The following is a 24,481-nucleotide window of genomic DNA, read 5'->3' as shown; positions in this document are numbered from 1 at the left end:
TACAGGATGCTCAGGGCTGGTGCACTGGGATGACCCAGAGGGATGACATGGGGAGGGAGGTGGGAGGGGGGTTCAGTATGGGGAACACATGTACACTCATGGCGGATTTATGTCAATATATGGCAAAACCAATACAATATTTTAAAGTAATTGGCCTCCAATTAAATACATTTTAAAAAAAATTCATAGAAGTAGATTCGAACCGTGGTGACTAGGAATGTGGAGGTGGGGATAAATCTGGAGATCTTATGGGCAGCATGGTGGCTGTAGACAATAATACTGTATTGGTCATTGGACATATGCTAAGAGAATGGATTTAAGGTGCTTTTACTTTACATGCAAGTGATGACTAAGTGAGGAGACAGGTTTATTAGCCTGACTATAGTAGCGGTCATGTACTATATGTGTGGACATCAAATCCTCATGCTATACTCCTTAAATACACAAAAATTTTGTTTACAAAAATGAATTCTCTTAATCACATCACTCATCACTGACTGAGAAATGACAGCAACTTTCATTCCAGATGTATATTTTGTTTTGCTCCCAGATATATTTATAGAATGCCATACTTTATAAAAAACTAGGGCAGTGGCAACCCACTCCAGTACTCTTGACTGGAGAATCCCATGGGTGGATGATCCTGGTAGGCTGCAGTCCATGGGGTCGCAAAGAGTTGGACACGACTGAGTGACTTCACTTTCACTTTTAACTTTCATGCATTGGAGAAGGAAATGGCAACCCACTCCAGTGTTCTTTCCTGGAGAATCCCAGGGACGGGGAAGCCTGGTGGGCTGCCATCTATGGGGTCACACAGAGTTGGACATGACTGAAGCAACTTAGCAGCAGCAGCAGCAGCAATGGCATAAAGATTGTCCTTTGACTCTCAGTAGAGGCTGATTGTCAAGACTAAACCCTGACAAAAACGTCTCCAACACCCTTTGCTTTGGCTTAAAAGAATTAAAGAATGATCCTTTTTACACCCAAAATAAAAACACATTTATGTGGTGAGACTCTCATCTGTGACATTAAAAATCAGCCAAGCATGACCCTCAGGCTTGAATGGATTATCATTGTTTCACTGCAGGCTGTTAGACAAGTCAACACAGAATCAGTGTGTCAAAAAGGGTAATGGGAACCTCCAGGATGTGTGAATCTTCAATCATTTTATTCTATCTTGTTAGACCATGGACATTTATAAATCAGCGCATGCAAAGACAAAAAATGAAGTAAAACCATCCTTGGTTGCTGGGCTTCATAAACAACAGCCATCAATCCCTACACCTGTTTCAAATTAGATTGCTAAAATAATGTATTCAGACAAACATTGCAATTTGAAAGAGTAGATTTTTAAAATAAATTATAATGGCTATACAACTAATTTTAGTAAGAATTTCAAATAGCAAAATTAATGCATCCCATATTAGCATTGCTCAGGAAAGCACCTGGTTAGAGCCTGCTCAGAAAAGCAACATCAAATCGGATAGTAGTCCAAAGTCTGCCTTCCTCCCTGCTGCCACTTAGACCTTTCTTTCAGGTTTAATAAATAAGCATTTAATGTTTTGTACAAGATTCCAGAGTTTCAGAGTTACTGTTAAATAAATCTCATCAAAGTGTATTTACACTGTTAATGGCTTCTGTATTTGCCATTCTCTCTCACTCTCTTCAGTTAGCTATGTACCTCATTTGTTACTCTAACTACCTGCCTACCTACCTATGTCTATCTATCTACCATCTCTATCATCTATCCATCTATCTCTTCATGTATTTCTACTGCCATCATCTCCATTTACTGATCTCTTTTACCTATCTATTCATCTCTCTCTTTCATCAGTGATATCTTCTTCCTTTCCTTTTTATCTATTACAGATTATCTAGTGTTCTATCTATCCATCATATAGTTCCATCATCAATCTATTTCTCCTTGTCATCTAGGGCTCTAGCCTAACTCTTTGACATCCCAGACACTCTTTCCCCTTAATCACAATTTCGGTCAACAAAGCAAGAATTACTTTTATCAGGAGAAAAGGATATGTGCTCTACTGAAAGACGTGCATAGTGTTATATCACATCCATGCATCAGACGCAACCTGGTCTTGTCTAGATGATATTGAGCACCCAAAGTGTTCTTTATTTTAAAAAAGACAAGGCTTTGCAAGGTAAATGTAGAGGACAATTTTCCAGCCTCAGAAGGTCTTTTTCATATGTAAATATGAGTAATTACATGGAATCTGTGGACATTACACTGAAAATGTTTATTTTTTGGTGTTCCAGTTATCCTCTAAATAGATCTCATTAACTGCAGTCTCCATTTATTTTGCTTATGCTGACTTAACCTTTGGTGATTCTGAACACTATAAATATGAGAATAAATACTTAATGGGCTTAACATATAATATGGGTTGATTTCATTTTTAAACCTGATAATATCTCTGGAGTGATAGCAATTTTGAGTTCCATAGAATCCTATAATCAGGGGCTCTCAAATGTATATAATCATTATTTTAAAAAGCAACTTGATATTATTTGAAATAACAATGGCATTATGGAAAAAAATTAATTCTCCAACTGGATATATGCAGTATGCAAGGTCCCAGGGAGTTCCCATTATGCTAAGTAATTCTGTCTTGTGTTTGATTCAGGTCATCAAGCTTGCCTTTGAGGAGTTTGAGCTAGAAAGAGGCTATGACACCCTAACCGTGGGCGATGCTGGAAAAGTAGGGGACACCAGGACCGTCTTGTATGTGTGAGTACATCTTCCCTTGTTTTTTTTTTCTTTCCTGGGATGCGGAGGTGTCTGTGCAGACATGGGTGTCGACTGGAGATCCTGGTCAGACTTTCCATTCCCAATCAGAAGTTTAATAGATGCCACATGTGGTTACATTAGTGGTGTCAAACTCTGATTTATGTGAGAATTAACTCATCATTATGTTCTATTAATATCTCTGTCAATGTTTTTCTATTTATTTCAAATCATTAAGAATATGGCAAAAATTTAGAATATATTGGAAAGCAGAAAGTAGAGGTGATAAGTTTCTCAACTCAGCTCCTCCCTGTCAATCTCCCTCCACTTATTCCATTATCCATGTTTGGGGAAGTACAAATATTTTCTACAATAAGGCCATGTGTCTTCCAAAGCCTTGCATTCTGTAGAGCTGCATACTAATTGTAGCAGAGATGGTGGGGAGAAGAGTGGGGCTAACACCCTGCATGTCCGTGGTCCTCCTCCCAACCCAGAGTCCTGGGGGATTCAGAAGCAGCCCTGCCAGGTACAGCAGCAGAGTCCCTGCACCGGCTCCTCTGCAGCTGGACTCACAGAGGGGTCTGCACTCACAGAGGGGTTTGCACCTTTCACTCTGGATGCTTTCAGCCTCTTGCAGATTCAGGGCCGTGAGGCGAATCTGGGTAGTTTTTAGCAGACTTGTTCTTTCAGAATTAAAGCCATGATCCCGGGGGCATCTTGACTCAGTATCTTCAGCACAGCCGGAAATGTCTCAACAGCCCCTTCCTCTGCGCTTGCAACCTACACAGACAGCTTCCTGCGGGGACTCTGGAGACACCTAAACCAGAAATTGCTTTCACGAATGAAAGTCATTCTGCAGGATTTTCACCTTTTTTCTCTTAATCTGCTTATTCATGGCTGAGGTTTTCTGTTTATTTGAGAGAAAGCTTACCCCTGATAGCTTCAGCTAGGAAACAATGACAAAAGTGGAACAGTAGTGGCTGTGATGCCCACTTATTCTCTTATTTACTAGTTACTTATGAGGTGATTCATGTTGTAAAAAAAGTTCTGCAGCTGAATGTCTGTCCATACCTTTAAAATTAATAGGCCTGAACGCTGCTGGCTCTGGGGACAATCTCTTCTCCTTTGTTGTGTCTTGGACGTACTTTCCTGTCAGTACATAACTTCATCTCATGTTTTGTAACTACTACTACTAACAATTAAAATCATGTTTCATGTTACTGGCCCATGGCCTATGATTATGATTATAATAATAACAGTAGTGATCTCATGGCATTTATTGAGAACATCTTGTGTACCATGCACTGTGCTAATATATATATCTTCTTTGGCCTTCACCTTAATCCTATAAGTTAGGGGTTAATACCGTCTTCATCATACAAATGATGAAACCGAGGCTTAGACTTACCCCAATTCGCAAACCTGGTGTCTGCTCCAGCAGGTGTTCAGACTTAGTGATCCTGACCGTGTCTGTATTCCTTATCATTGATAACCTTTGGCTTTTCCCCATCCCTCCCATAACTTCCCCTTCCTAAGAAGCTATGCAATAAACTGCTGCTGCTGCTAAGTCGCTTCAGTCGTGTCTGACTCTTTGCGCCCCCAGAGATGGCAGCCCACCAGGCACCCCCGTCCCTGGGACTCTCCAGGCAAGAACACTAGAGTGGGTTGCCATTTCCTTCTCCAATGCGTGAAAGTGAAAAGTGAAAGAGAAGTCACTCAATTGTGTCCGACTCCTAGCGACCCCATGGAGTGCAGCCTACCAGGCTCCCCCACCCATGGGATTTTCCAGGCAAAAGTACTGGAGTAGGGTGGCATTGCCTTCTCCATGCAATAAACTACTTTGTACAAATAGTCATACTGTTTCATGTGCCTTCAGGAAAAGTTCTATATAGATTTTCTTCCACCACAGTATATGAAGGTCCTTATTTCCTCACACTGTTAACAAATATTTTTTTTTTTTTTTTGCTCAATGACTACCCCACATTGCATTCATTTATAAAAATTGGATTTCTGCAGGATAAGGCCTGGACATCTATATGTTTGCAGTCTGCCATGTTGATGGCAGGCACACAGCCTGGCATGGGTCTGGAGAGGCACTTCTGGACACCAAGTCAGTGCATAACGATGGGGCCACGGTGCCAGAGATGGAGTTTCCGGCCCACGCTTTGCTCTTAACCATCTGTGACCCACTCTGTACCTGTGTCTTCATGGCTATAAAATATGTATAATAAACGTTTCCTGCCTGTGGTAAGGAGCAAAATGAAATAATGCCTGTGAACACACTGGAGAGCAAAGAAATACAATCCGCACACGAGATAGCTTTATTATTACCATAGCGTCTAATTTAAGAAGGGGTGTCATTAAAACAAATGAGAAAAGTTTTCAACTAAATGCAAAATATAAATGTGGCCAAGTGATGCCGTATAAAGTCCCTTAGGTCACCATTAAAGATCTGTGGCCGTGCACCCATTGTTTTCCATGCTATTTGTTGTTAGGAGAGCAACAGCACGCTATGTGTTACATTGACATAAGTGTTATTAGAACCTCCTCCCAATAGCTCAAATCTATAAATGAAAAACTAAATAGTCAACTGAATCAAAGTGAGATGCCCTTTGGGAAACATAATGTAACAAAGATCAGTTGGGCATTTAATCATTTGTAGTAGAGAAAGGCAAAGCCACTGACGTATTTCCTCAGTATACACAATTACAGAAAAAGAATGAATGGGAGAATCACAGCTGGTGTCTTCAGATAAACTGGTTATGTTAGGGGATACATCAAAAAATATTTTTGAGCACTAACATGTCAGACCTGACATATAGGATTCCTACCATAGAGTTTAAAATCTAATTGCAAATGGCAGCGACGCTCAGATGGTTATATACCAGAAAGTATATTGAATCACTGAATCTCCTGATACATATTTCAAATAAAATTTGGGTTAAGAAACTTTTCTTATGGGTATCTGATGTATACTATGTTGGGCTCAAGATTTTATACATTCCCATTTTTAGCGGGGCTGAGGAATGAATTCTATTCAGATCTTAATTTTAAGGAGAAATTCAGAAGTGAGAGAGCCTAACTGGCTCATCCTAAATATAGTTTTCAAAAGCCTAATTTCTGTTAATGGCTTTTTATTTTCTCAAGTTTCTTGGCCCAAAAGGAGAAAAACTGAATATTAGGGGAACTCTTTCAATAGCCGAGTCTTCCCAAGAGATGGATGCATTTATTCAGGTTCCTTTTACAGAATGACTGACTTCAAATTAACTCACTAAGCAAATCTCTCTTGAGACGTCTTCAACAATACATATTGATAACTTTCTCAAATGTAATTTGCAGAACTGTATCCAGAGACATGGTTCTTCAAGACTTTCCTCTGGCCTTTGCAATTACTAGCAGCCAGTGCCTGGGAAACGGCATTCATTTCAGGATGTTCTGAGGATTATAGACATAGATGACAGGTTGTAAGTGCCCATCTGTCTAGCGGAGGGATAGTTAGTATCAGGGAAATCTGTGAGCAAGCAGTATTGTCTCTCCCTGAGTACTCGTCACTACTCTTCTGTTAACCAGTAAGGAGACTTTGTTGCTGTTCAGTCCCTAAGTCCTGTCCAACTCTTTGCAACCCCATGCACTGCAGCATGCCAGGCTTCCCTGTCCTTCACCATCTCCCAGAGCTTGCTCTAACTCATGTCCATGGAGTTGGTGATGCCATCCAACCATCTCATCCTCTGTCATCCCCTTTTCTTCCTGCCCTCAATCTTTCCAAGTATCAGGGTCTTTTTCCAGTGAGTCAGGTCTTCACATCAGGTGGCCAAAGGATTGGAGCTTCAGCTTCAGCATCTGTCCTTCCAATGAAGATTTAGGGTTGATTTCCTTTAGGATTGACTGGTTTGATCTCCTTGCAGTCCAGAGAACTCTAAGGAGTTTTCTCCAGCATCACAATTCGAAAGCATCAGTGCTTGGGTGCTCAGCCTTTTTTTCAGTCCAGTTCTTACCTGTGTACATGACCACTGGAAAAACCATAGATTTGCCTTTGTCGGCAGTGATGTCTTTGTTTTTTAATACCCTTTCTAGGTTTGTCATACTTTTCCCTCCAAAGAGCAATCATCTTTTAATTTCATGACTGTGGTCATTGTGTGTAGTGATTTTGAGCCTAAGAAAATAAAATCTGTCACTGTTTTCACTTTTCCCCCATCTATTTGCCATGAAGTGATTGGACCAGATGCCATTAGTTTTTTGAATATTGACTTTCAAATCAACTTTTTCATTTGCCTCTTCCACCCTCATCAAGAAGCTCTTTAGTTCCTCTTCACTTTCTGCCACTAGAATGGTATCATCTGCATATCTGAGATTGTTGGTATTTTTCCCGGCAATGGCAATCTTGATTCCAGCTTGAGATTCATCCAGCCCAGAATTTCACATGATGTCCTCTGCATGTACGTTAAATAAACAGGGTAACAATATACAGCCTTGAAGTTCTCTATTCCCTATTCTGTTGTTCCATGTCTGGTCTAACTATTGCTTCTTGTCCTGCATACAGGTTTCTCAGAAGGCAGGTCAGGTGGTCTGATATTCCCATGTCTTCAAGAATTTTCCACAGTTTTTTGTGATCCACACAAAGATTTAGCCTAGTGAAGCAGAAGTAGATATCTTCCTGGAATTCCCTTGCTTTTTCTGTGATCCAATAAATGATGGCAATTTGGTCTCTCATTCTTCTGCCTTTTCTAAATCCAGCTAGCACATTTGGAAGTTCTCAATCCAGGTACTCCTAAAGCCAAGCTTAAAAGATTTTTAGCATTACCTTGCTAGCATGTGAAATGAGCATAATTGTATAGTAATTTGAACATTCTTTGGCATTGCCTTTCTTTGGCTTGGAATTAAAACTGACCTTTTTCAGTCCTGTGGCCACTGCTGAGTTTTCCAAATTTGCTGACATATAGAGTGCATCACTTTAAAACTCCATCTTTTAGGATTTGTATTAGCTCAGCTATAATTCCATCACATCTACTAGCTTTATTCATTGTAATACTTCCTAAGGCCCATTTGACTTCACACTCCAGGATGTCTGGCTCTAGGTGAGTGATCACACAATTGTGGTTATCTGGGTCATTGAGACTTTTGTATATTTTTCTGTGTTTTCTTGCTACCTCTTCTTAATCTCTTCTGCTTCTATTAGATCCTTACCACTTCTGTCCTTTATCGTGCCTATCCTTACATGAAATGTTCCAAATTCATGAAGGGATTTCTAGTCTTTCTCACTCTATTGTTTGTTGTTTCTTGTGGCTGTTTCATCCTCTGTTCTTACATTGGTTTTTGTTCCTAGAAGTGACTCCATCTCTTGTGTGACTGTAATAACCTACCTCTCCTGTTGTCTGCAAGTGCTGGGTGAAGGGGCAAAATTCACTTTTTTATTAAAAGACTTCAAAACAGCTATAACAAAGCAGACACTGAAAACTGATGTGTGTGTCTATGTATCTTTGGATATTATTAGAGAAGTCAGTCACAGTACATCTCAATGCTTTGGAGAAAAGCCTGAGCAATTTACATTAAGAGTAAGCACATAACGAATCGCTAGTCCAGGTTCGATGCATGATACAGGATGCTCGGGGCTCATTCACTGGGATGACCCAGAGGGATGGTATGGGGAGAGAGGTGGGAGGGGGATTCAGGATGGGGAACACATGTACACCCGTGGCAGATTCATGTTGATGTATGGCAAAACCAATACAATATTGTAAAGTAATTAGCCTCCAATTAAAATAAATTTATATTAAAAAAAGAGTAAGCACATAAAGGTAGCTACCTAAATTCTCTCTAGGCAAAACCCTATATTAGATAAGAAGTACACTCCTTAGATTCTTAGAACTCTGGAACCTCATGATCAAAACTTTTTCTTCATATAGTCTTTCTCATAATGGTGTTGACTTTGAGCATGGATTTGTATAGGACTGCAGATCAGACTCAAATCCTAAATGCTCTATTCTTCATGTGGATTCCATCCATTGCTAGCTTTCCTTCCTCCATCTCTTATGGGGAATCTTTCTTCCTTGAGTTCTTGGAGAAGTATTTATTGAAATTCAGATGTTATAGGACACGGAGGTGGGTAAAAGTAGGCTTTGGTGGGCATGGGGAGGTGGACTGCAGGTGGAGAAGTTCAGAGACTTTCCAACCTTCAACACCACCCCGAGGAGAGTCAGAGAACCTACGTTCTCTGTTCCAACAGCCCTATCAGTGGGGAGGTGGCCGGACCCTGGACACCTGTATTTTAGGTTTGGGATTTTACCTGTTCTGGGGTGTCTGGGAGAGCAAGCTGACCTGGGCCTTTAGGGGCCATGTCTCTGGGGAACCTTCCTATGAAGGAGGAGAAGCCATCGGCCCCAAGGAAACAGCCCAACGGCAGTGCCTGTGGGAGACGGAGCAAAGCCTGTCCCAGCTCATTTGGGGTCCAGACTCAGGGTCCAGCCTGAGTCCTGTCCCAGCTGTTCTGACAGTTACAGCTACAGCATTGACTCACTGCAGCAGTTTTCTCTAAGAAGCTGGAAATGCATGCCCTCCTTGCTGCACTGTTATCCTGCAGAGCTACGGATCTCTTCGCCAGGATTCATCAGTCAGCTCTAGAACCCAGGAGCTGCAGCTATTGATACTTAGCCTGCACGAGAGCCCACACTCCACAAGAGGAACCACTTCAGTGAGAAGCCCACGCTGCAACTGGACAGTAGCCCCCATAGCGAAGAAGCCCCAGCACTGCTAAAAGGAAATAAATAAGAAGTAAAAGAAGACAAACAAAAAAACATGAGGGGCCTGCACCTCAAGGGCAGCAAGCATGGCTCCCCATCTCATGCTGACTTTGCAACCCAAAAGCATTCAAGTGCAAAATGAAACAGCTAATGAAAAATTGAGACAGGCTAAAAGTATGAAGTGAAGAGAAGATGTTATATTGTTGTAGTTATTATCTCTGCCTTAAAGTAATGAATTATGTGGTGCTCAGAACTGCCTTTGGATGTGAAATTTACTAACAGGAAGAAGGAAGAGATCTGGACTGTCATTCACTGAATCTGTCTGGACCCTCAGTCTTGTGACCAAGAAATTCTATACCCTGGCCTCCAGGGTTGTTAGGAAATCCACTGACACACCTAGGGGTATTTATAAGCAATGAGTCACTTCTCTCTGGCTGTTTTCAAGATTTTGGTCTTAATCTTTGGTTTTCAAAAGTTTAATTAAATGTGTCTTAACGTGGATTCATTGGAGTTTATCCTGTTTGAGGTTCACTTGGTTTCTTAGAACTGTAGGTTATATGTTTCCCCAGATTTGGGGCGCTTCCAGCAGTTATTGCTTTAAATTCTCTTTCAGTCCCGCTCTCTTTTCTCTCCTTGTGGGACTGGAATGATGAGACGCTGAACCTTTGGGTTTTGTCCACAGGTTGCTAGTGTTCTGTTCACTTTGCTTCCACTCTGTCTCCTCTGTGGAGTCAGTGAAAGGGATCCTGCCATCCTTTTTCAAGTTCTCATGTCAGCATGCATATCCATTCTGTCTACTATAAGCCCGTCTGGCTACTTTTATTTTATTGTCTATTATTATATTTTTCACTACTGTATTTTTCACTCCTATAATTTCCAGTTGGGTCTTTTTAATAACTTCTGTTTCTTTGCTGAATATTCTGTTTTGCATTTGATTGCAGAGAGTTTGTAAATGATTGAAGCATTTACACCATGGCTGCTTTAAAATCCTTGTCAGGTAATTTCAACACCTGATTCATTTCAGGTGATGTCTGTTGTTTGTCTTTTCTCTTTCAAGTTGTGGTTTTCTCAGCTCTTAATGTGATGAGCAGACCCTGGCTGTTTCGTCTATCGTGTTGTGATGTACTAGAAATTACATAAACCTCTTATTTCAGCAGGCAGTCTCCCTGGTTAGACTTAACATGCAGCTCTTGGCCAACATGTGCAGGCGGGGTTCCGGTGATGGGCTCATTATCAGGGCCTGTAAGACAGCGGCCCCCAACCTTTTTGGCCCCAGGGACAGGTTTTTGTGGAATACAAGTTTTCCATGGACCAGGATGGGGAATATTTTGGGGATGACTCTACTGCGTTGCATTTATTGCCCACTTTATTTTGTCATCATTACATGAACTCCACCCCAGATTAGCAGGCCTTAGGCCCCGGAGGCTGAGGACCCCTGCTCTATGGCATTGCCCTGCTCCACTTGGTTGGCTTGTGCCCGTGGAGCTCACTCTAGTCGCTGCCCCCTCCTCCAGCTCATGCCTTGTCCCCCCAACCCCCGTCTCCCATCTCTGGGAGGGGAGGGGAGTCTCAGTCTCAGATTTGCAGAGACAGAATCTTCATGGGTCGGGCCACTGGTGTGGTGGTCTCTCTCGTAGGTTCTCCTGCCTCTGTGTCTTTCCTCAGAAAAGGGAGTCCAGGCACGTGAGGAGTGGGAAGCTGGCCCTGGACACCTGTGGTTACCAGGCCCTTCACCACCCCCCACACAGGTGGTGCTGGTCCGCCTGACATCACGAGAGGGACACCAGCTGCATCCTCAGAGGGTGGAGCTTGCCTGTGCAAGAGTCAAAGTCAACGAAAAGCTTGCTCTAATTTCACATTGGTGCCAGTGGGGAGATTTTAACAACTTCAGCATACATACTGTCAATCCCCAGGTTTAACTTCACACATAATAGTAATCTGAATATCTATTCTATAAGACTAGAGCCTAAAATGACTTTCTAAAGTTAACTTGACATAAAAGCCAGAGTCCTGCCACTCTCCCACTCCCAGCCTCTGTTCTACTGTTGGACTGGGCTCAGTCACTCGGTCATGTCCAATTCTTTGCGGCCCCATGCACTGTAGCCCACCAGGCTCCTATGTCCATGGGATTATCTCAGCAAGAATACTGGAGTCATTGACATTTCCTCTTCCTGTTCTGGTATATATCATGTAAATAGACACGTTACCTGTAGGTCCCCTGTGTGAGGAGCCAGAGGGATGCTGTGAGTTGGAGAACCTGGAACTCTGATCAGGGCTGCCTTCAGATGGATTTGCCCTCAGGATCTGATCAGAAAGGCTCTTAATGATGTGCCACCTGTCCATCCTAAAAGAAATCAGTCCTGAATATCCATTGGAAGGATTGATGCTGAAGCTGAGACTCCAGTACTTTGGCCACCTAATGCAAAAAACTGACTCCTTTGAAAGACCCCGATGTGGGGAAAGATTGAAGGCGGGAAGAGAAGGGGACGACAGAGGATGAGATGGTTGGATGGCATCACTGACTCAATGAACATGAGTTTGAGTAAACTCCGGGAGTTGGTGATGGACAGGGAGGCCTGCTGTGCTGCAGTCCATGGGGTTACAGAGTGTCAAAAATGACTGAGTGACTGAACTGAACTGAACTGAACTGAACCTCAGAGTACAAACATATGGTTCCAAGACCGGAGTTACATCCCCTCTTCCTCATTTGTTTAATGATGATGTCAACTTGTGATACACTCTGCCTCCTTTTCTGAGGATTTGCATCAGGGCATCTCTGACTCTCCCTGAAGGCATTTTACTCCATCCTGGAGGGAGGGAGGTTCTTGTCAGATGCTACGTAGACCATGCACTCTGTCTTAGCTTCTTCCCATTTATCTCTGGCACACATTATATCAACCCAATCAAGGCAAACAGTCAACTACAATGTATATTTTAAATTGCTCTGTATTTCCTATACTTTATCCAGATCTTCTGAAATTTATTGATGTTAAAAAACTGCAAAAGCTTCAAAACAGGTCAGTTTTTAGGCCAGGTTGTAACTTGTAACGTTTACTTGTAAAGGTTCCCGACAACCCTTTCCTTTCAGGTACCTGGCAGTACATTGCAGGTGTGATGTGTTCCAGGTGTTACTTTGCATCAGATTCATGTTTTGATAGCTTTGTGGCATGCTCAGAGTTTTGTTTTGTTTTGTAATTTTTATTATTTTTTGTTTCGTCAGTGTTGGCTGCGCTGGGTCCCCGTTGCTGCGCACAAGCTTTCTCTGGTTTCTGCAGGCTGGGGCTCCTCCCTAGTTGTGCTGTGCGGGCTTCTCTTTGTAGCAGCTTCTCTTGTTGCGGAGCACAGGCTCTAGGCGCGTGGGCTCAGTAGTTGCAGTACTTGGGCTTAGTTGTCCTGCAGCTACGAAATCTTCCCTGACCAGGGATTGAACCCATGTCTCCTAGACCTCAGGGAAGTTAGCTCAGATTTATTGTTTTAATCTCTAGGTTTGAGCAAATTATTTCTTTAATGAATATACAGTAGAATAGACATTTTTTGGAGTACAGATCTATACATATAAATAAACCAGAAAGTCAGGATACAAAAGGGGTTTGTCACTTCTCAACACTGTGCTGTCTCTCTGCAGTCACACCTTCTCCCACCTTACACCTTGACCCCCTGATCTGTTCTCCCTCATTAAACTTTGTCTTCTTGAGAATATCACATAAATACAATTACACGCTATGTGTTCTTTGAGACTGCAAGTGGGGATGTGAAATGGTACAGCCATTCTGGAAAACACGTTGGCAGTTTCATATAGTTAAATATTTATTTATCATATAATCCTGCAATCCCACTCCTAGGTGGGATTTATCATAAAGAAATAAAATTTGCCATGCATGAATAGAGTTAACTCTATTCCTAATTGCCAAATTGTAAACAACATAAATGTCCTTGGATAGGTAAGTAAATAAATATACCTTAGTCATACAAGGAAGTTCTATTCATCAGTATCAAGAAACAAACTACAAATTCCACATGACATGGGAATTGTATGGTGCAGTGCTGAGTGAACAGAGAAGGCAATGGCACCCCACTCCAGTACTCTTGCCTGGAAAATCCCATGAACGAAGGAGCCTGGTGGGCTGCAATCCATGGGGTCTCTAAGAGTTGGACACGACTGAGCGACTTCACTTTCACTTTTCACTTTCATGCATTAGAGAAGGAAATGGCAACCCACTCCAGTGTTCTTGCCTGGAGAATCCCAGGGACGGGGGAGCCTGGTCAGCTGCTGTCTATGGGATCGCACAGAGTCGGACATGACTGAAGCGACTTAGCAGCAGCAGCAACATACTGTTTTCATCTGCTGGAAAGGAATTGTAGTTTCCTTTCCAGAAAACATACTTCATGTATTAATATATGAGGGTAGAAATGTTGACTCTTTCAACTTGGGCCAAAAAGACCTGTTCAGAAATGAGATGACTTTCATATACACTGTAATATTAGCAGCAAACAAAGCATCGTGAAATTATTGCCACATATGTTAATTGACTCATTGTAGCTGCATGGACTGTAGGCTATCAGCCTCCTCTGTCTGTGCAATTATCCAGGTAAGAATACTGGAATGGGTAGCTATTCCCTTCTCCAAGGGATCTTTCCAACCCAGGGATTGAACCTGGGTCTCCTGCCTTGCAGGCAGATTCTTTACCATCTGAGCCACCAGAGAAGTCCTTTATCGTATCATGAGAATGTTACTCACTCAGCTGTGTCCAATTCTTTGCAACTTATGGATTGTAGCCAGCCAGGGCCCAGGTTTCTCTGGCCATGGAATTCTCTAGGCAAGAATACTGCAGTGGGTCGTCATTCCCTTTTCCAAGGGATCTTCCTGACCCAGGGATAAAACCCAGGTCTCCCACGTTGCAGACATTGTTTACCATCTGAGCCATCAGTGAAGTTAAAAGAACAATAACTCCTTTTCATGTGAAAGAATTTAGCCATTCTCTTGATAGCAGTGCACCCTGGTTGTAGGAAAGGAACAAACACACAGTCAAAAGTCATTTTCTTCCTTTTGGGTTAGTGATTCAATGTGCTGGGACTGATATTCAAGGAAACTTCTGATTTCTCCATAAGTCTTTCAGGTCAGCACTGATCCTGTTGCACAGGGCATGTCAGACTACTGAGGTCACCACGGCTCCACCAGGGCTGAACTCTATCAAGGAGACAAGAAAAGTTTAGGTTTAAAAGACCCCTCTAAGATAATTTCATGCAATCATTTCCCGGATGAAGAAACTGACATAGATGTAAAATAATGTAGCTAAAATCACAGGGTAAATTAAAGGCACAGCTTCAGCAGAACCTCAGATGCCAAGTCCTTGGTATGCTAAGATCAAATGAAGATTTAAATCATTAGTAGGAGATATTCCTATGAAATTTAAGTATGAAGATATTTAATAAATTTTAATAGGGATTCATTTATATTTTTTTCATGTATGCAGTTATTTAAAGCAATGGTGCATTTTATGTGCAAGAGTCTGGGGGTTAAAAAGGTCAGGTGACATAAACTTGCACTCAAAGTTTAGAATTTGGAAGGAGAAAGAGGAAGTATTAATAGATGCCTGTGATACATTTGTGAAGTGTCTGCAGTGTACTATTCTACAATGACCTGGGGAAGAAAAAAAAAAAAAAACCTGCCTCACCTAAGGGAGTTAACAAATGTGAAGTGAGAATCTTCAAAGTCTTTAAGAATTCCTGGTTCCTATCCAGGGAGCATAGGCACTCTGGGCAGTGATTTAAATATTTACCAAAATCCAGGAGGCCTAGAAGTGCTGATATTTTTAGAGAATTGTTAAAAATACCAATATGACTGGAGCAACAGATTAAGAATTCCGAGATGGAAGGAAAGGGTGGTTGGCAGCCAGACACCTCCAATATGATGGCTTTTTCCCCAAAAGACAATTTTAATATAGTTTCCTAATAAAGAAGTTGAATATCCTGGTGGTTAGTTAGAATAATCTTATTTTTAAGTTTAATTAAATTATATATATATATATATATATAAAATGTGTATATATATACACATTATATATACTAGAAGGTCAATTTTGGATAAAATAAAGCTGTTTTAAAGAAAAGTTATAGCTTATGTGTTGTGATGGCTGTTAAAGTATTTCACCAAAACTAGCATTTATTTTACTTTTCAATTATAAATTGCTTAAAGAAAAAAAAAAATCCTGTTTTCAACAAACAGTTGCAGAGGGTAATAATATTTGCTTCTTTATTTTAAACATGTATTTCTGTCGGTACTAGCAAACTAAAATACTTCTGGGGGAGAAAAAGAGGAATAAAAAGTGAAGTATTTTGTTTTAAATAATTAGAAAATAATTTTGTAAAATTAAAAAAAAAACATAAAATACTTTCTGAATGGTTAAGTAATTGGCAAATGTGCTAAATAATTAATTTAAAATTAAATGATTGTACCAAGCCATTTACAATAATTTTCATAAACACAGCAATCACTTAAGTATCAGCATTAAATTCTAAAACTAAAGTAATTCACATCATCTTAATTTAATTTTGATTGAAGGAACTTTGTAGTATAGCAGTGTACAGGCTTATTTGGTTTTATATGCATCTGCAGACCAACATAAAACTGCATTAAAATGAAGTCCAGTATAGAAATAAAATAAATTCAAAGTATTTGCACTCAGATTTTTCTAAAGTAATTAATTTGGCATTATACATCTTTTCAATGTGTGAAGATTTTCTACAAGATAATTGCATTTTAAGACACTTAAAATTAAATCAAGTGTCGGGGCCGGGGGGTGGAAGTGGTACCAGAACCAGGAGGATAACTTAGGAGGCTACTTCAGTGATGTTGACAGGAGATACTCAGACTTAGAAGATAGAGACAGAAAGCAGGAAATGGTGAAAGGAATGTGGAAGAGGTGAAATTCATGTGACTCGTTGATGCCATGTGTAAATATAAACTTGTCGTCTCTGAATTGTGGCAGAAGAGGGCGTAAGCAGTGAGAAATCAGCAACCTTGAAAAGAAACCTGAAGTCCTTCCAAAGACTGACTGAATCAAGGTGGTTACTCTCACTGCCAGAAGAAAATTAAATTTTCCAAGGAAGAAGATAAAAGCACAGCTTCTACAATGGCTTATTACCAAGTCTAGCATTCAACCAAAGTGTCTGTAAATAACCCTCAATGATCCAAAACCAAGAGACAGACAATAGAAAAAGAAAAGGACATATAAATAGTATAGTTGTCACTAAGGAACTCTGATAATTAATTATGTTTTATATATGTCAGAATATAAATAAAATGATCAATAATTTTTCCAGAAAGCTGGAATTCATAACAACAAGTCAAATGGAAGTTTTAAGAATTTTAAAATACCAACATCTGAAATAAAGAACTCAATAGATATGGCCTGAACTGGAAGGTTGAATAGTAGAAAATATTCAACCTGAAGCAGAAGAAAATGTACAGAAGATACATGTGTAATTGAAATTGAAGCAGAGAAAGAGAAAATGGGACATAACTAATATTTGAAGACATTATCATAAAGAATTTTCCAATGTTAACGACAGGCATCAGGATAAAGCCTCAAGAAATTCTACAAGACATTTGGCATAATACAAGAGAAACCTCAGCCTGGCACATTATAATAAATTTGCTGAAAAACAGGGGGAAATCTTACAGATAGCATAAGCAATGAAGTTTTATTCTCAAAGGGGCAAATATAAGATTGATAGGAGTATTCTCAATATAAATAAAAGAAGTAAAAAGACAACAGAATGGTATCTTTGTAGTTTTGGGGAAAAGAAACAAGCTGTTAAAGAGACAGTAAAAACATTGGCTAATCAAAAAAGCAAGAACACCATAAATATGAGCTTTCATTTACTAGTAATTATATTCTAAATAAAAGTCTAAAATCTCTGGATAAGAATAATGTAAATGAAATAAAAATTGAGAAAATATGAAACAAATATTTGACGCTTGTAAGATACAAATGTAAGATGTTTATGTACATAGAATAATTGAAAGCAAAAGGCTAGACAAAGATACTTTCTGGAAGGACTGAGCAGCAGAAGGAAGAATCGTTTAGCTTTCTAAGTCAGAGCAGACTTTAATGCCAGACATCCATGCTCGCTGCCGTGTTTGGTATGTTACCTGTGAATAAAATCTATGCACAGGGAAGGGAAAAAAGTCTGTCTTCAAACAAGCACATAGAGCAGCATGTACGGGTGAATCTTCAGAAAGAGGCACCTGTTCCGCGCCTGCCCATCTCTCGCTGAAACCCTTCTCTCGTCCGTGTGACACTGAGGACCTGCGCGTGTAATAACCGTTGCTCATCTTCCTCTGAGGAGCCGAGCTCTTGAGAAGGCAGTGCTGACCCGCGTGGTGTGATCCACGGGGCGGACCAGGGGCTCCTACCCCCAAAACAACTTTGCTGACAGCGGAGCTTCCTCTCTGATTGCAGACGTTGGTTTGGGCTGAATTGACTTTTTGTTTCTTACACTTTTTCCCTTTCCGCGTGCTTTTCTGTCCGCATGTTGACTTCAGTCAATGAATTTAGTGTTTCCTCTCACTGGCTGGTGGCGGCCGCTGTGTGACTGTTTTGTTAACACACGAGAATGCTTCACTGAAACTTCTGGTCGCTGTGACCTGGACGTTAATATGCAGAAGGGACCTTCAGTGCATTTGCCAATTCTGTCAGCTGTGTGTGCTGTTCTCCTGGTCAGTATTCTTCTAACGTGTGGTCACCTTTGAGTTCCTCTGTGTGTGTGTGTGTCCCCTGGCTTTGTTTACAGCCAGTTTATTTTCAGAGCAAAACTAAGAGGGAGATACAGAGCTTTCCACACCACCACTGTCTGTGGACATGCACAGCCCCCTACCCCCACCATTATTAAGATCCCACACAAAGTGCTGCTTTTTTTTTTTTTTTTTTTTACCAAAGATGAACCTCTGTGGGCACATCATCACCACCCAACTTCATGGATTACATTAGGATTCACTCTCAATGCTGAAGCCTGTGGGTTTGGACAAATGTACAGTGACGTGTAGCCATCTTTACAATATCCATCATGTATCTGTAATATATTCATTATTGCAGTATCATGAAGAGTAGCTTTACTACCCCAAAAAATCCCCATGCTGAACCTGTTCATCCCTCCCACGTCCCAACCCCTGGCAATGACTGAATATTTTTTTTAACTGTCTTCATAGTTTTGCCTTTTCCAGAAAGTCCTAGAGTTGGACTCCTACTGTATGCAGCCTTTTCAGATGGGTTTTTGTCACTTAGTCAGTGTGTTCATGTTTCCTCCCTGTCATTCCATGGCTTGGTATTTATCTTTAGTGCTCAAGAAGAGTCCATCCTCAGGTATAATTTTTAAAGGCATTTTGTGGTAAAGGTACATAAAAATTCCAGACTGTACAAGCCATGCATTGTGTGAATGAACAGAATTTTCTTGGCTTAGACAAGCTTCCATGTTCATGGTGTGATGTTGTCCCTCATCCAGCAGGAAGGGACTTCTGTCCACCACAGAGGGTGACCAAACCTCCCAGTTTGTCCAGTGCTTCCCCCATTTGAGCATGGACAATTCTGCACCCAGAGACTTGTACAGGAAGCAGTGATCAAAACCATTACCAAGAAAAAGAAATGCAAAAGGCAAAGTGGTTGTCTGAGGAGGGCTTACTAATAGCTGAGAAAAGAAGAGAAGAGAAAGGCAAAGGAGAAAAGGAAAGATACACCCATTTGCATGCAGAGTTCCAAAGGATAGCAAGAAGACATAATAAAGCCTTCCTAAGTAAACAATGCACAGAAATAGAGGAAAACAACAAAATGGGAAAGACTAGAGATCTCTTCAACAAAATTAGAGATACCAAGGGAACATTTCATGCAAAGATGGGCACAATAAAGGACAGAAATGGTATGGAGCTAACAGAAGCAGACAATATTAAGAAGAGGTGGTAAGAATACACAGAAGGGCTCTACAAAAGAGATCTTAATGACCCACATAACCACAATGGTGTGATCACTCACCTAGAGCCAGACATCCTGGAATGTGAAATCAAGTGGGCTTTAGGAAGCATTACTATGAACAAAGCTAGTGGAGGTGAGGAATTCCAGGTGAGTTATTTCAAATTCTTAAAAGATGATGCTGTTAAAGTACTGTAGCCAATATGCCAGCAAATTTGGAAAACTCAGAAGTGGCTACAGGACTGGAAAAGGTCAGTTTTCATTGTAATACCAAAGAAGGCCAATGAAAAAGAATGTTCAAACTATTGCACAATTGCACTTATCTCACACACTAGCAAAGTAATGCTCAAAATTTTCCAAGTCAGGCTTCAACAGTACGTGAACCAAGAACTTCTAGATGTTCAAGCTAGATTTAGAAAAGGCAGAGGAACCAGCAATCAAATTGCCAACATTCCCTGGATCATAGAAAAAGCAAAAGAATTTCAGGAAAACATCTACTTCTGATTCCTTGACTGTGCTAAAGCCTTTGACTGTGTGGATCACAACAAACTGGAAAATTCTTCAAGAGATGGGAATACCAGACCACCTGACCTGTTTCCTGAGAAACCTGCGTGCAGGTCAAGAATCAACAGTTAGACTGGACATGTGGCAACAGACTGGTTCTAAATTGAGAAAGGAGTACATAAAGGCTGTATATTGTCACCCTGCTTATTTAACTTATATGCAGATTATGTGTGTATGTGTGTGCTTTGTCACTCAGTCACGTCAGACTCTTTGCAGAGTATATCACATGAAATGCCGAGCTGGATGAAGCACAAGCTGGAATCAAGATTGCCAGGAGAAATAACAATAACCTCACATATGCAGAGTGACACCCCCCATGTGGCAGAAAGTGAAGAGGAGCTAAAGAACCTCTTGATAAAAGTGAAAGAGGAGAGTGAAAAAACTGCCCTAAAACTCAGCATTTAAATAATTAAGATCATGGCATCTGGGCCATCACTTCAAGGCAAATGGATGGAGAAACAATGGAAACAGTAACAGACTTTATTTTCTTAGGCTCCAAAATCACTGCAGATGGTGACTGCAGCCATGAAATTAAAAGACATTTGTTTCTTGGAAGAAAAGCTATGACTAACCTAGACAGCATGTTAAAAAGCCAACATTACTTTGCCAACAAAGGTCCATATAGTAAAAGTTATGGTTTTTACAGTAGTCATGTACGGATGTGAGAGTTGGATCATAAAGAAGGCTGAGCATTGAAGAACTGATGCTTTCAAACTGTCGTGTTGAAGAAGACTCTTAAGAGTCCCTTGGACTGCAAGGAGATCAGACCAGTCAATCTTAAAGGAAATCAATCCTGAATATTCATTGGAAGGACTGATGCTGGAGCTGAAACTCCAATACTTTGACCACTTGATGTGAAGAGCTGACTCATTGGAAAGACCCTGATGCTGGGACAGATTGAAAGCAGAAGAAGGGGATGACAGAGAATAAGATGGTTAGATGGCATCATCGACTCAATGGACGTGAGTTAGAGTCAACTCTGGGAGATGTTAGATAGGGAGGCTTGGCATGTTGCAGTCCATGGGGTCGCAAAGAGTCGGACACAACTGAACAACTAAACAACAATAAAAGAAACTCTCAGTGCCAGATACACAGAAGTGTCAGTCACCATATGTCTACTTTTAAAGTCAAAGATACCAATTTTCAGTTATAATATAGAATCATTACTGTAAAAGGTCAGTGATATTGTGATTATGAATATAAATTACAAATGGCTATAGATTCTTTGAAGGAGGGTCTTATATGTATATGGCTTGCCTGTTTAAGTAGAAGGATACCCCACCCAGCCCCATCAAGGTAAAAGTGGAGCTATTTGGTACATTAAACCATGGTTTTGGTGTTTCTTGTCTCTGCAGACTCACTGGATCCAGTGTTCCCGACCTCATCGTGAGTATGAGCAACCAGATGTGGCTGCACCTACAGTCTGATGACAGCATAGCCTCGCCTGGATTTAAAGCCGTTTACCAAGGTAAGATCCGAACACACTAAAACCCTCTTTCTCACAGAGGGCCACCATCATTCTCTACGTTTCAGATATAAATGAAAATGATAAGTGAGAACAATGTTTAAAAATAGGGACTTATTTGCAACTTCCTTAGTTATAGTTGTATTTAGAGCTCTTTTTTGCAAGCAGGAAATGTTGACCTCTTGAGAGGTTGGCTGGCCATTATGGTGGCAAAATGGAAAGTGACATTAAGAATCATGTTCAACGATGGAATTGTCTGTACTTGTAGATCTTGGCATTTTCTCTCTTCCTGGGAGGAAGCTGTCATGGTTATAACTAAGGGGAACATTTAGAACAGAGTATGGATTTCAACAGCATTGATTCAATGAAGCTTATTATATGTGTCCTCATGTACAAATGTGTGGGTTTTTTAATGGAACACAGGGAGATCTTGACAGAGTTGGGGAGAATCTACTAACAACCTTGCTTTGAGAGTTATGACTGTGCTTGCTCTGAAGAAAAGGTTCCTTTGGGGAAGTTGGCTTCATCCCTGAGTTGTGGGATGCTGAGAGTTGCTGTAGTGAAGTAGCTACTGTGCAGGTGACCCGGGGCCCTGCGCTCTGGGTGCTGCCTGTGTAAACTATCTCACTGTTCCACCTACATTCTCTCATCTGGATGTCCTAGGGAACACATCTGTATTTCTGTGCGTCAGATCCTAGTTGGGGCACGTGTTCTGCGGAGCGTGGACTCTCCATCTGTGGTGACCAGCTGCAGTAGTGGTGTCACTCGGGTCCTAGAGCACGTGGGCTTCAGTAGTTTGCAGCTCGAGGCTTAGGTCCTCCACACCATGTGGGATCTTCGTTCTCTGAGCAGGCCCCTGCATTGCAAAGTGGATTCTTAACCCCTGGGCCACCCCATCTATATTGTCAGCCTCAGCTCAGCCCTGCTTTTTCTCAAGTGTCCTACAATATCTTCTGGGAAATAAGTGATATTTCCTTCTGTTAGACATTCACAAACAGTTCTAGACTCACAGGAAAATCTTTATCCAATGACAATATCTTTAAAAACTAAATTATCTCTTCCTTATTCCCACCAAAAACAGAAGAAAGAAAACAAAAATCTTTTCTCACTGCCACCCTTCAAAAAACAAAAGCAGCAAGCTGCCTTCCGATTTCAGGTTCTCAGAGGTTTAGTCCACGTAACTCCCTTCTCATGCACTTTGGTTCTAAAGCTGACGATGCGGCAGCCAGCCAGCCCTCAGCATGTGTCTCGGGGCATCCCAGGATCCATGGGTCAGCTCTTGATTGCTAGAAATGGTAAAGAACTGAGAGTGAGACAAATTAGAAGGGGATCCAAGACCAGAAGAGGAAGAGCGGAAATGATCTTCATGATATTCCAACCTCAAGGCATAGCTGTCGGGAAGCACATCTGTTTTAACTGGCAAAAAGATACACACAGGAACACACAGACCATTCAACTGTAGAGCCTTCCTTTCATGTTCTCTGTATCAGTAATTACATCATTTTAACTCAAGAAATAAACATTTAAGAAGGCTCATGGGCATATTAAATTCTTCCTTTGCATTTATGCAAAATCAAAGCAGTGATGTATGTACTGCTTGTATCTTCAGCTTAGATCCTTCGTGTATTTGACTAAAAGAAATAATGAAATGTGTCCCCAGAAATGATGTGATGACCTTACTAATATTAATAATGTTTTATAAATTATTATATAAAAACTTATTTATAAAACTTAAAATATATATCTAAGCTGCTATTTACATATACTGTGAGTGAGTGAGTAAAAGTCACTCAGTCGTGTCCAACTCTACACAACCCCATGGGACTGTAGCCCACCAAGCTTCTCTGTCAATGGGATTTTCCAGGCAAGAACACTGGAGTGGGTTCCATTCCCTTCTCCAGGGGATTATTAAGACCCAGAGGTCAAACCTGGATCTGCTGCATTGCTGGCAGATTTTTTACTGTCTAACCACCAGGGAAGCCCTTGAATATACTGACATACTTTCAAAAACCATGACTGATTTGAAGTCGTTTTCAGTAAGTTTGAAAAGAACCTGTTCTCATCTTGAATTCAAGTTATAGTCATGAGAAGCCTTTTCAGGATTGTTTTATACTCTCCTGCAAATATCTTGGCACTGATAGTTGATCAAAATTACCAGGAAATTGCATCTTAAACATACAATTTTTACTGACACCGAAAAGATCTACTATTTGAAGGAAACTACTCATTATAAACCATAATCTAAGAAAATGTAAGTATTCATAATAAAACATTGTCCCACATAACTATTTATATTTTAAAAACTTTAGATATTTTCCATAAGTTTCAAAATTCTAAAGAAGTAACAAATTTTAAAGAATTGTAATAAAGTAGAAATAGTGGTTATTTTATTTGGATTATTTTACTGTTAGGGGACCCATATAAAGAAAGAATTTGTAAGTTATTTTCAGAAAAAATAGAAAATTGGCATGGGGGAGATTCAATTGTGAATATTGAAGACTTTTGCATCTGTTTGCAGTTTTGTTTCAGTATTACTAATTATCTATATGTACATTTTCTTTGAATTCTTCTTTGATACAGTTTTTTAAACATCTTACTGGCTCCACTGATTACAGAGTTCACTGAAAAAATTTTTTTAATTATATTTTTAATTTTTTTAAATATAGATTTATTTATTTTAATTGAAGGTTAATTACTTTACAATATTGTATTGGTTTTGCCATACATCAACATGAATCCGCCACAGGTGTACACATGTTCCCCATCCCAAACCCCCCTCCCACCTCCCTCCCTGTACCATCCCTCTGGGTCATCCCAGTGCAACAGCCCCAAGCATCCAGGATCATGCATCAAACCTGGACTGGTGATTCGTTACATATATGATATTATATATGTTTCAATGCCATTCTCCCAAATCATCCCACCCTCTCCCTCTCCCACAGAGTCCAAAAGACTGTTCTATACAGCTGTGTCTCTTTTGCTGTCTCGCATACAGGGTTATCATTAC

At 40.6% G+C, this 24,481-nt stretch overlaps 1 protein-coding gene across 1 annotated transcript in view; it reads left to right on the top strand.

Annotated features, from left to right (window-relative positions):
* Positions 1 to 2,609: 2,609 nt before the first annotated feature.
* LOC104985211 (CUB and sushi domain-containing protein 1) overlaps positions 2,610 to 24,481 on the top strand; it is a 559,353-nt gene continuing 537,481 nt past the window's right edge. The window contains exons 1-2 of the mRNA XM_010835275.1: positions 2,610 to 2,746; positions 21,365 to 21,477. Coding sequence (XP_010833577.1) covers positions 2,610 to 2,746; positions 21,365 to 21,477 — 250 coding nt within the window. The remainder of the gene's footprint in view (positions 2,747 to 21,364; positions 21,478 to 24,481) is intronic.

Source organism: Bison bison, unplaced genomic scaffold (genome assembly GCF_000754665.1).
Source record: "Bison bison bison isolate TAMUID 2011002044 unplaced genomic scaffold, Bison_UMD1.0 scf7180017864040, whole genome shotgun sequence".
NCBI lineage: Eukaryota > Metazoa > Chordata > Mammalia > Artiodactyla > Bovidae > Bison > Bison bison.
The sequence above is the reverse complement of the archived record's forward strand: the minus strand, read 5'-3'. Positions and strand labels throughout refer to the sequence as shown.